The sequence below is a fragment of the Eulemur rufifrons genome, chromosome 20, assembly GCF_041146395.1.
Source record: "Eulemur rufifrons isolate Redbay chromosome 20, OSU_ERuf_1, whole genome shotgun sequence".
Lineage (NCBI taxonomy): Eukaryota > Metazoa > Chordata > Mammalia > Primates > Lemuridae > Eulemur > Eulemur rufifrons.
The window spans coordinates 6,729,396-6,741,653 of NC_091002.1; the positions used below are offsets into that span (position 1 = coordinate 6,729,396).

A 12,258-nucleotide genomic window follows, 5' to 3' on the forward strand; every position below is an offset into this window, starting at 1 on the left:
TAATCTGTATTTCTTTATTTTTTTTTTTTTTTGCCTTATACCATGGCTAAGACTTCTAGTATGAGATTGAATAGGAATGGTATGAGTAGGGATCCTTCCCTTGTTCCTGATCTTAGGGGAAAGCTATTAGTCTTTCACCATTAAGTATTATGATAGCTGTAGGATTTTATAGATCAGATTCACGAAATTTATTTCTAATTTTAGTTTACTGAGAATTATCCTGAATGGATATTGAATTTCATGACATTCTCTTTCTATGTCTATTGAGATGATCATAGAGTTTTACTTTTTTAGTTTGTTAACAAGATAAATCATGGTGATTTTTCAAAATGTTGAGAACATTTCTCACACTTGGTCATGATGTACTGTCCTTTTTATAGGTTGTTGGATTAGATATTTACTAATGTTTTGTTAAAGATTATTGTGCATGTGTTGATGAAGGATATTATGTAAATGTAAATTTCCTATCATATCTTTGTGTGGTTTTGGTGTAAAGCTAATAATTAGTTCATAGAATGAGCTAGGAAGTATTCCTTTTCTTTAATTTTCTGGAACACTTTGTCTAGAATTGGTATTATTTCTACCTTAAATGTTTGATAGAATTTACCAGTGAAGCTGTCTTGGCCTGAAGTTTGCCTTATTTGGGTAGGTTTGGAACTATGAGTTCAATTTATTTGATAGAGGGTTATCTGTTTAGTAAACGGTGCTAGTTTTTGTGTCTGAAAGAAATGTGCTTATTTTATTTCAAATGTGTTGGCACAAAGTTGTTCAGAAAATTTATCATCTTTTAAATTTCCATAGGATCTGTAGTGATTGCTCCCCTCCTACCTCTTTTTTCTTTACTACCAGTGTAACTAAAATCCCTTCCTCCCCTTTTATTCCTGATACTGACTGTTTGAGTTTTGGCTCTTTTTTCCCCAATAAGACTAGGTAGATAATTTTATTGATCTTTTCATAGAACCATGTTTTGTTTTAATTGATTTTCCATTTTCTCTTTAGTTAATTTTGCTCTTTTGTTGTTTCCATCCCTCTACTTACTATACATTTAATTTGTTATTCTTTTGGTTTCTTTCTTTCTTTTTTTTTTTTTTTTTTAAGCTAGTCAAAATTAGCTGGGTGTGATGGCATGCACCTGTAGTCCCAGCTACTTGGAAGACTGAGGTAGAAGGATCACTTGAGCCCAGGAGCTTAAGGTTGCAGTGACCTATGATGACACCACTGCACTCTAGCTTGGGCAACAGAGCAAGACCCTGTCTCCAAAAAAAAAAAAAAAAAAAAAAGGCAGTGGGAGTGTGTATGGAGAAGGAACAAAGAAATCTGTGACTGGTTGTGATCAATTAGTTGTAAACACACTGTACTTGGTCCAGCCTGTTTTTTTTTTTTTTTTTTTTTTTTTTGAGACAGAGTCTCACTCTGTTGCCCGGGCTAGAGTGAGTGCCGTGGCGTCAGTCTAGCTCACAGCAACCTCAAACTCCTGGGCTTAAGCGATCCTACTGCCTCAGCCTCCCGAGTAGCTGGGACTACAGGCATGCGCCACCATGCCCGGCTAATTTTTTTTTTGTATATATGTATTTTAGTTGTCCATATAATTTCTTTCTATTTTTAGTAGAGACGGGGTCTCACTCTTGCTCAGGCTGGTCTCGAACTCCTGACCTCAAGCGATCCACCCGCCTCGGCCTCCCAGAGTGCTAGGATTACAGGCGTGAGCCACCGCGCCCGGCCTTGTTTTGTTTTTGAGATAGGATCTTGCTCTGTCGCCTAGGCTAGAGTGCAGTGGCATCATCGTGGCTCATTGCAACCTCAAACTGCTGGACTCAAGCAATCCTCCTGCCTCAGCCTCCCTGGTAGCTGGGACTATAGGTGTGAACACCCACACCCACCTAATTTTTTCTATTTTTAGTAGAGACAGGGTCTTACTCTTGCTCAGGCTGGTCTCGAACTCCTGAACTCAAGCAGCTCTCCAACCTTAGCCTCCCAAAATGCTAAGATTAGAAACGTGAGCCAGTGTGCCCAGCCACTTTTGGTTTCTTAAGATGGAAGTTTATATTATTAATTTGAGACCTTTCTTCTTTTCTGATATGTGTTTAATTCTATAAATTTCTGCCTAAGCACTCCTTTAACTGTATCCCACAAATTTTGATAGGTTGTGTTTTTCATTCTGTTCAAAATATTTTATAATTGTCCTTATTATGATTTAGCGTTTGACCCAATGGATTGTTTAGAAGTGCGCTTTTAAATTTCCAAATTTTGGGAATATTTTCCAGATAACTTTTTGTTATTGGTTAGTAGCTTAATCTTGTTATAATCTGAGAACATACTTTATATGATTTAATTTTAAGAATTTTATTAAAAACATTTATTTTACAGCCAATCTTGGGTAATACTCCACATGTATTTGAAAAGAATTTGCATTCTGCTCTTGTTGGCAGGAGTATACTGTATGAATGTCAGATCAAATTGGTTGATGGTTGCATTCACATCTTTTACATTATTTCAATGTTTTTGTCTAGTTCACTTACTGAGAGGAGTATTGAAATTTCTAAATGTAATTGTGAATTGGTATATTTCTTTCCATTTCTGCCTCATGTATTTTGAGCTCTGTTAAAGTGCTTACCCATTTAGCATTGTTACTTCTTGTGAATGAATATCATCATTGTCATCATCATCTCCCTCTTCATTGCTACTAATATTCCTTTTTCCGAAGCAAACTTTGTCTAAAACTAAGAGCAACTTAGTCTTTTTTGATTAGTGTTTGCATGGAATATCTCTTCCCAATTTTTATTTTTAACCTATCTTTGTCTTTATCATCTCTTGTAACTTAGTAGCTCTTGCTTTTTAAAATCCAGTCTAACCATCACTGCTAATAATTGTAATATTTACACTATTTCTTTCTTTCTTTCTTTTTTTTTTTTGAGACAGAGTCTCACTCTGGTGCCCGGGCTAGAGTGCCATGGTGTCAGCCTAGCTCACAGCAACCTCAAACTCCTGGGCTCAAGCCATCCTTCTGCCTCAGCTTCCCAAGTAACTGGGACTACAGGCATGTGCCACCATGCCTGGCTAATTTTTTTCTATATATATTTTAGCTGTCCATATAATTTCTTTCTATTTTTAGTAGAGATGGGGTCTTGCTCTTGCTCAGGCTGGTCTTGAACTCCTGAGCTCAAACGATCCACCCGCCTCGGCCTCCCAGAGTGCTAGGATTACAGGCGTGAGCCACCGCGCCCGGCCGAAATAGTTATTTTTTTTAAAAAAGACTGTATCAATGAATAGAAAGTCTTTGACCCACATTTTTATTATGTGTAGTGCTCTTCATTTCTTTACGCAGATCCACATTTTCATCTGGTGTCATTTTCCTTCTGCCTTAAGAACTGCCTTTAACTTTTCTTATAGTGTAGGGGAGCTTCTGTTTGTCTGAAAGCTTTTATTTTGCTTTTGTTTTAAAAAGATATTTCTGGCCGGGCGCGGTGGCTCACGCCTGTAATCCTAGCACTCTGGGAGGCCGAGGCGGGTGGATCGCTTGAGGTCAGGAGTTCGAGACCAGCCTGAGCAAGAGTGAGACCCTGTCTCTACTAAAAATAGAAAGAAATTATATGGACAACTAAAATATATATATACAAAAAAAAAAAAAAAATTAGCCGGGCATGGTGGTGCATTCCTGTAGTCCCAGCTACTCGGGAGGCTGAGGCAGTAGGATCGCTTAAGCCCAGGAGTTTGAGGTTGCTGTGAGCTAGACTGACGCCACGGCACTCACTCTAGCCTGGGCAACAGAGTGAGACTCTGTCTCAAAAAAAAAAAAAAAAGATATTTCTGTTTGGAATTCTAGGTTTTTGGTCAGGTCTTTTCTGGCCTCCCCAGTTTCTAATGAGAAACATGTTGTTATCCTCATCTTTGTTCCTATGTTATATAAAGTGTCTTGCAAGAGGATTGGCCTCTCTGTATTGACCAGTCTCGGCTGCTTAATTGAAAGCATCCACCTCATTTCATCCAATTGGTTGCAGTAGGCATCCGCTGTAATCGATTGACCAGGTTTGATGAAGCCGTAGGGGATAATACCAGGGCTGGACCACCAAACAGACACCATTAGCTTTTTTGGATGAATATTTGGTTTTGGACTGTGTTTCAGGACTCATTTTTCTTTATCCAACCATCGTGCTAAATGCTTAAAATTGTCAAAAAGAATCCATTTTTCATCACATATAACAGTACAGTGTAGAAATGGTTCACCTGTATGTCGTGACAGCAAAGAAAGGCAAACTTCAAGATGATTTCTCTTCTGACACTTGCTTAATTCATGTGGAACCCATCTATCCAGCTTCTTTACCTTGCCAATTTGTTTCAAATGGTCCAATATTGTTGGAATAGTAACGTCAAACCTTACTCCTGATTCATGCATAGATTGAGATGGATTTGCTTCCATGAAAACTCATTATCCATGTTGGTCTCGGTCTCCCATGTGGCTTATTTTCAAGATTAAAATCACCAGAATGGAACTTCTCGAACCACTAACATACTGTGTATTCATTAGCCACATCCTTCCCAAATACTTCATTGATATTTCGAGCTGTCTGTGCTGTCTTGGTTCCACGACTGAACTCATATTTGAAAATAACACAAATTTTTGACTTATCCATGGTTTCACAAAAATTGCTCTAAAAAGTTTTTTGACAGATAATCACAAGCCAAACTGTGTGTTTGAAAGAATGAGGATGTACCGTCACAAGAAAAATAAAACAAGAAATGTCAACGTGAAACGTTGGAGAAATCAACTGTCCAACTTAATACTTAAGGAAATCTGACATTTCATACTTAAGGACCTAATTTTTTTTCTCCTTTGCCTGCTTGTAATATTTATACTTTATTGCTGGTTTTCAGCAATTTGACTATGATGTGCTTTAGTCAGATTTGTGTTTATTATGCTTGGCGTTAATGGAACTTCTCAGATTCATGAGTTTATAGTTTCATCAGATTTGGAAAGATTTCAACTATTTTTTCATATAGCCCCTCTTTTTCTAGGATACCATGACCCATATGTTAGACATTTTGATTTTGTCTTGTAAATACTTTATTCATTTTTTCTGTCTTATTTCTCTGGATGCTTCATTTTGGATTATTTTTGTTGCTTGTCTTCATGTTTATTGATATTCTGGTCTAATCTGCTCTTAAGACTAGTGTATTTTTCCTTTTATGATGTTTTCTTTTTCATCTCTGGACCATTTATTTGCTTATTTTTTTTAACATTTTCAATTACTTTCCTTACTGTGTGTGTTTTCTTCTACTTTCTTGAACATATGGGTTTTCTTTATGAGTGCCAGTTTCAGATTCTTCATTGTTGGTTGTATCATCTCTGTCATTTTGGGGTCTGTTTCCATTAATTGGCTTTTCCTGCTTGTTATGGGTCATATTTTCCTGCTTTGGTTTTTGTTTTTTTTTTTTTGTTTTTTTTTTTTTTTGAGACAGAGTCTCACTCTGTTGCCCGGGCTAGAGTGAGTGCCGTGGCGTCAGCCTAGCTCACAGCAACCTCAAATTCCTGGGCTCAAGCGATCCTCCTGCCTCAGCCTCCCGAGTAGCTGGGACTACAGGCATGCACCACTATGCCCGGCTAATTTTTTCTATATATATTTTTAGCTGTCCATATAATTTCTTTCTATTTTTAGTAGAGATGGGGTCTCGCTCTTGCTCAGGCTGGTCTCGAACTCCTGAGCTCAAACGATCCGCCCACCTCGGCCTCCCAGAGTGCTAGGATTACAGGCGTGAGCCACCGCGCCCGGCCCCTGCTTTGGTTTTATTATTGGATGCCAGCCATGGTGAATTTTATATTGTTGGGTGCTGAATTTTGTTGTATTCTTTAAGTTGTGTTGAACTTGGACAAAACATCATGACTGAGGTTAAATCTGTATAAGATGAGTACTATAATGGGACACATTTAAGGATTTAATATATAGTCATCATATACCCTATTTTAAAAGACTTTCATATCTCTCTCTCTCTCTCTTTTTTTTTTTTTCCTGAGACAGGGTCTCACTTGCTCTGTTGCCCAAGCTGGAGTGCAGTGGCATCATCATAGCTCACTGTGGCTTCTCACTGCTGGGCTCAAGTGATCCTCCTGCCTCAGCCTCCCAAGTAGCTGGGACTACAGGCGTGCACCACCACACCTGGCTAATTTTTTTAAAATTATTTTTTGTACAGACAGAATCTCCCTGTTGCCCAGGCTGGTCTCAAACTCCTGGCCTCAAACGATCCTCCTGCCTCAGTACTTTTGCTAGGATTACAGGTGTGAGCCATCACGCTCAGCCAGTTTCATCTCTTCTCACCAGGACATGTTACTTTCAAGTTGTTGGTTGTTGTTCTGAGTGTACTATGTGCCAGCTCACTGGTGTACCATAGTGAGCCAGTAGAAAGGTTCCTGCTCTTGTGGAACTGACATTCCAAAGTTGAAGACAGACAAAAAACAAGAAAACAAGTAGAACTCCAGGATATCATATAAGAGTTTGTGATAGAAGAGATTAACTGGGGTGTTTAGGTTGATGGATCAACCGAAAGTCAGTCAAGAGATGGGCACCACACCAGTAATTAGAACAGGAACATTTTAACATAAGGAATAACTAACAAGTAACAGATCAGGTACCCAGATCTGTGAAGTGAACTCTAAAGCATATAATCACCGCAGCTCTATGGAGCAGCACTGGCTGTGGAGCTGAGGTAGAGGACTAAAGGAAGGCACAGACTTGGAGAGGTGTGGTTAGAAGCTGTTGGGTAGCAGAGAGGCTCCCTGAGGCACTGCGGGGCCGGGCCCGAGCTGAGTGCTGCGGAGCGAGTGTCCCCAGCCCTCTCACACCACTGATGGGGCGATGTATTGGGGATAGGAGCAAGACCAGGAAAGCACAGGACCCTGGAGGGACACGCCTTCTTCTTCAGTGTCCCTGCAGCGCCCTCTACCCACAAGGCCAAACATTGTGCGTGTTGGCAAAGGAGATGTATTTAACAGCAGGAATTTATTTGTCACAGTCTGGAGGCTAGAAAGTCCAAGATCAAGGTGCTGGCAGATGGGATGTCTGGTGAGGGCCCAGGTTCTGGTTCAGAGATGGTGCCTTCTCGCTGCGTCCTCATGTGATGTAAAGGCATGGTAGCTCTCTGGGGCCTCCTTGATAAAAGGGTACGAATCTTGTTCATGAGGGTCCACCCTCATGACCTCATCACCTCCCAGAGGCCCCACATCCTACATCACCTTGAGGGTGAGCAATTCAACACACGAATTTGGAGGATGTGGGGACACAAACATTCAGAACATAACAGGACATTCAGACCTTCTTTGGGTACTTCTGAGGTCTCGGTGGGGACTTTGTACTGGACTTCTTGGCAGAGATTGTCACACCCAGCCAGCCTCCCCTCAGCCTTTTGGGGTCTGCTCGCCCAGCAGGACATGTGTCGGTGGGATTCTCTCATGATGACCCAAGTGCCAGCTCCCCTGCTGCCTTTCTCTGTCCTTGGGATGGACTCGCAGGCTTTCCCACTTCAGAGTCTGATGTTGGTGTCCATGTGCCCAAACTCCATGGGACTCATGTCAGGGCCTTAAGAGTTTTCTTGCTGTCAGCCCACAGCATGCTGGGGTGGTGAAGTGTCTGAACAAACCTGACCAAGCCCAGCACTGGCTTCCTGCCTGACTGGGTTGGGGTGAGGGGAGCACCTTTCCCCCTTGTGGGGACAGGAGAGGGCGCAGTGCAGTTCTCTAGACTCAGGTGAATTTTCTCTGAGAAGCCTCTCCTGTGACTGTGCTCCTCTTCCTCAGGCTGCTGGGATGATGATGATGGAGCTGGGGGGCTCTGCTTTGAGCTCTGGGGGAGGTTCTTATAGCACCCTGCATCACCCTGTGAGTGGCCTCTGTTCTGAGTCCTGAGCTCACATTCCCACAAAACAGAGTCCTTTTCAGAGCCTGTGTCTAGCGGGACCACAGTGTCCATTGGGTGGGTAACTGAGGGAGGGAAAGGGTTGGGGGGGGTGCCTAAGGTTATCCTTATGTTCTCTGTAGTGGTTGTTGGTGAAGTCCTTTTGGTACTATTGGGTGTGGGTGCAGTAAGAAGGTCTGATCTTGCTATTGGGGACCAGCGGGTGGAGAGGCACAGGTTCCATGGGCAGCGAGAGCTGCCCGATGAGCACCTGGACAGTGAAGGTTGGGTAGGCAGAGTGGGCATCACTGTTCCTGACCCGATCATCTTTGCCCAGAGTGTTCTCTTTCTCATGCTTCCTGTTCCTCAGCCAGAGCAGGCGGTACAGGTTATGGGATCCCCCTGGACAGAGGCCTCAGCTCTCGCCTGCTTGATGCACGGTTAGGGTGGCCGCCAGGTTTGCACTAAGTGCTTTCTCGAGCCACTATGGGAATGTCACTTCCAAGAGGTGCCCACTGGGATGGTCATCTCATGTGCTGATTAGGACACTGGGAGTAGAATTCTTCTTTTTTAAAGGATAGAAGAAATTCATTGACTGTCTTCTTGTGATTATGATGTAAACTGTCAGAAAGTAGAAAGTTGTTGGTTCCAAACAAAATTCTTGAATTTCACAGAGAAAAGGTTTCCTACATAATGTTGGTTAAGATATTTTCTTTTCAATGTCTAGGTTTTAAAATTTTTCTAAAAGGCGTTTTTCTGCATAGTTAATAAAAAAAATTGATGCCATGAACATTTGAACATAACTGGTTTATTATATTCTCTTTTTAAAGCAGGGCCAAGATTTTCTTCTTCACTCCCCGCTTGGTAGCTCCCAGCCAGAGGCCAGCAGTGGCGGGAGGCTAGCTCTGGGCACACAGACGCTGCCCTCGGACACGGCATGCTCGTGCGAGGCCTGCAGTGAGCGCAGGTACGTGGTGTGTGCCACACCGCTCATGCCTGTCCACAATGACATACAGGTGCATGTTGAAACTAGACTAGGAAACTGGGCTATTGTGACAAATAGCAACTAACATTTGAGCTCCTCCTGAGAGTGAGATAGTAGCATGGCTATTGTGAGAAAGAACCAGGTGGATAAGACAAAAATTCCTGGTCTTGAGAAGCTTACGCTAGGAAGCTAGTCCTCAGAAAGGGAGAGGAGACGTACATAAATAACTAGAATCTAAGATCAGCAGCAATAAACGAGAGGGAGAGGCCAGTGACGGGGAGCTGCCAGGTGACTGAGGGGAAGAGAGCACAGGACCAGATGTGAACCAGCTCTGTTCCCTACCGTGGGAAGGAATCCTGTGGAGCCAAATGGGGACCAGCGGGTGGAGAGGCACAGGTTCCATGGGCAGCGAGAGCTGCCTGATGGGCACCTGGACAGTGAAGGTTGGGTAGGCAGAGTGGGCATCAGTGTTCCTGATTGGACAGCAGCTGAAGACGCTCCTGTCACCTCCTGTTGTCCAAGGACACGAAGGTCTCAGGGACCAGACAGCAGAAGGCACCCTGGGAGTGGAGCTGGGGTTGCCATCAGCCCCGCCCCGCGGTGCTAGTGACGGGGAGCCAGCTCCTGGGAGCCGGGCAAAGTAGAAGAGGCCGGGAGATGCTGGCTGTTTTCTGTACTCCCTATTTTGAGGACAGTCTTTACCCCCTCAGGTAGTCTGCCAGGGTGAGCAAGTGAAGCAGATTGTGATAACTTGTCTAACCTGCTCTCCTGATTCCTGTGTTGTTTTACAGAGAAATTTCAGCAGAGTCAGACCGGGAACCTCAGCAGCTACAGAACTACTGGTCAGAAGTGCGTTACATGGTTCGCTGCATATACCGCCAAGCAGGGACCCCACTGGCAGACGACCAGGACCAGTCTCTGGTCCCTGACAAGGAGGGAGTGAAGGAGCTCGTGGATAGGTACACGTCACCCCTTCTGTTGTCTCCCCATGCAAACCCCACCCTCTCCTGCTGCCCTTTGCAGCCTTCTGCTCAGGCTGGCTCTCCTCATAGGACTTGCTCAGCCCTAGGCGCAGTTCATGCCTGCAGCAGGCAAACTGGCAAATGTGAACTTTCTAGGTAAAAAGATTCAAATTACTGTGATTTTAATGACATACTTATTGCCTGTGTAATAAAAAAAATGAAATATTTTTATCATTCTGTGTTAAGACCGACAGTAATGCCTACCTGTTGTGCCAGGGATGCTGTTAAGTACTTTCACAAGCACTCTTGCCTTTATCAACCCCAGGGGAAAGGCAGAATTACCCCACTTACAAGATGAGAAAACTGAGGCTCCATGGGGTCAGGCAGCTTGCATATGCACCTGTAGTGCCTGAGGTGGAGAGGAGCTGGAGGCAGGCCTGCCTGTGTGGCTGTGCTCACGACAAGCATCTGTTCTTTAGCAGGTATCTTGTGCCCAGTAACAACACAGAACTTGAGGTGGCGGTAATTTTTATTCTTCCTTGTAGTCTGAATGTAACATCTTTTTCTGTTTTTTGAAATGTTCCAAATAAAAGTAACACATTTGAGCTGGACATTTCATGGGTTGATTCTTGTTTGGTTTCATCTCTCTGGCATTTTGAATGCAGCACCTTTTGGAGTTTTATAAACTGATGTTGGCTATGCAGCAGATGTTATCATGGTGGCAGAGATAGTGATTAGCCATGAGTTATATTAACTAATTGATAAATTCAGCCAGTGTCTTCAGGGTTTGACCTGTCAACCATTGTTGTTTCACGAGGTGGTTCTGGACAGTATGTGCCTATTTAAGAAGTTAGGTTTCCTAGTGAGTATTAGAAAAAAATACATAACCTTCACATCAAAGCCGTAAGTTCTGATTATTGATACTGCATCTTCAATACCTCAGAATAGGATCCGTACAGGTAATGCACCAGTATTTGTTGAATGTACATATGACTTAATGAATGAGTGAATGAACATCCACAGCATCTTCAGCATATTCCTGCCTCCTTTTCATATAACTTTTAAAAAATCTGTTTGCGAAAATACCGTACAGTTATTTCCTTACACTTATAAACTACAGAAATGGGCAAAGAAATAAAATGCATCTAATTCCACCATGCTAAGAGAACTAAGAAGGTGTCCAGTCTACTTGTAAGTTTGATTGTCCCTGTGTCAAAATTTAAGTCTTCTGTGGCTTTCTTTTAATAGATGAAATACATTCTGTTTCAGAGGACAGTGTATTGTACTAGTAATTAAAACTATAATTGTCATGTTAAAAAAATTAATATGTTGGAAATGTACTAATGGAACCTCATCAATTTATACTATTTTTTAACCACATGATATATATAAGGCTTCACAGGTTCTGTTACAAGATTTTACTTGGCTCTTGTCTTTTTTTTTTTTTTTTTTTTTTTAACTTGCCCTGCTCAAAGAAAGCTCTTGTTTTTTACAACCTGGGTGGTATGGTATTGAAAAATAGAGCAAGTAACACCTTACTTTCTTTGCTTTTATCCTAGTGTGGCACCCAGAAGGTGACAGGATGTATTATGTAAAATCCAAGAACTGCATCTAAATATACTTTACAAGTTAGTTTAATAGAGTGCTGAACTCAAACTGGTTCCTCCTGGTGATGAGTTATGGATAAATATTTTGGTTATTGCATCAGTGGTCCTAGGTTTCCACCTAGAGGCTCCTTAGAAGTGCACAATTAAAAGAAGTTTCAAATTTAACCATAATACTAAGTACTATAGAACATGTTTTAAAGAGTGGATTATCATACAAATATTTGTATCAAAAAAGTGCATTATCAAGTTTAGAAAGGGAAAATGTTCATTGCAACTGTGGTTGAGTGGTGAGGCATGTATTAATTTTTTCCCTGCTCTTCAGCTTACAAATTTTATTTTATATACTTCTATTGCCTTTTTGTGGGCTAATTTGAAAATAGGATAAACTGTATAAAGTTTCTTTTGATTAAAATAATACAAGCCCATATGGATTGTATAGTGAGTTCCTAGAAAGGAGAGGGCAGCTTACCTTAGTCCTGCAGCTGGGTGTTACCTCTGTTGGGATCAGTGCTTTTCAACTGTTAATATGTGAGACGCCTGGGCCAGGCGCGGTGGCTCATGCCTGTAATCCTAGCACTCTGGGAGGCCAAGGTAGGAGTATCGCTCGAGGTCAGGAGTTCGAGACCAGCCTGCGCAAGAGTCAGACCCTGTCTCTACTAAAAAATAGAAAGAAATTAACCAGACAACTAAAAATATATAGAAAAAATTAGCTGGGCATGGTGGCGCCTGCCTGTAGTCCCAGCTACTTGGGAGGCTGAGGCAGGAGGATCACCTGAGCCCAGGAGTTTGAGATTGCTGTGAGCTAGGCTGACGCCACTGCA

The 12,258-nt window shown here is 42.2% G+C and overlaps 1 protein-coding gene across 2 annotated transcripts in view; it reads left to right on the plus strand.

Moving 5' to 3' along the window:
- Positions 1-12,258, plus strand: part of FAM193A (family with sequence similarity 193 member A) — a 141,414-nt gene that overhangs the window by 47,435 nt on the left and 81,721 nt on the right. Inside the window, exons 3-4 of one of the 2 annotated variants that reach the window (XM_069495399.1) lie at positions 8,717-8,850; positions 9,660-9,827. In XM_069495399.1, the coding sequence (XP_069351500.1) occupies positions 8,717-8,850; positions 9,660-9,827 (302 nt within the window). Of the gene's footprint in view, positions 1-8,713; positions 8,851-9,659; positions 9,828-12,258 lie in introns of both variants that reach the window. The other variant, XM_069495401.1, reaches the window with a different exon arrangement.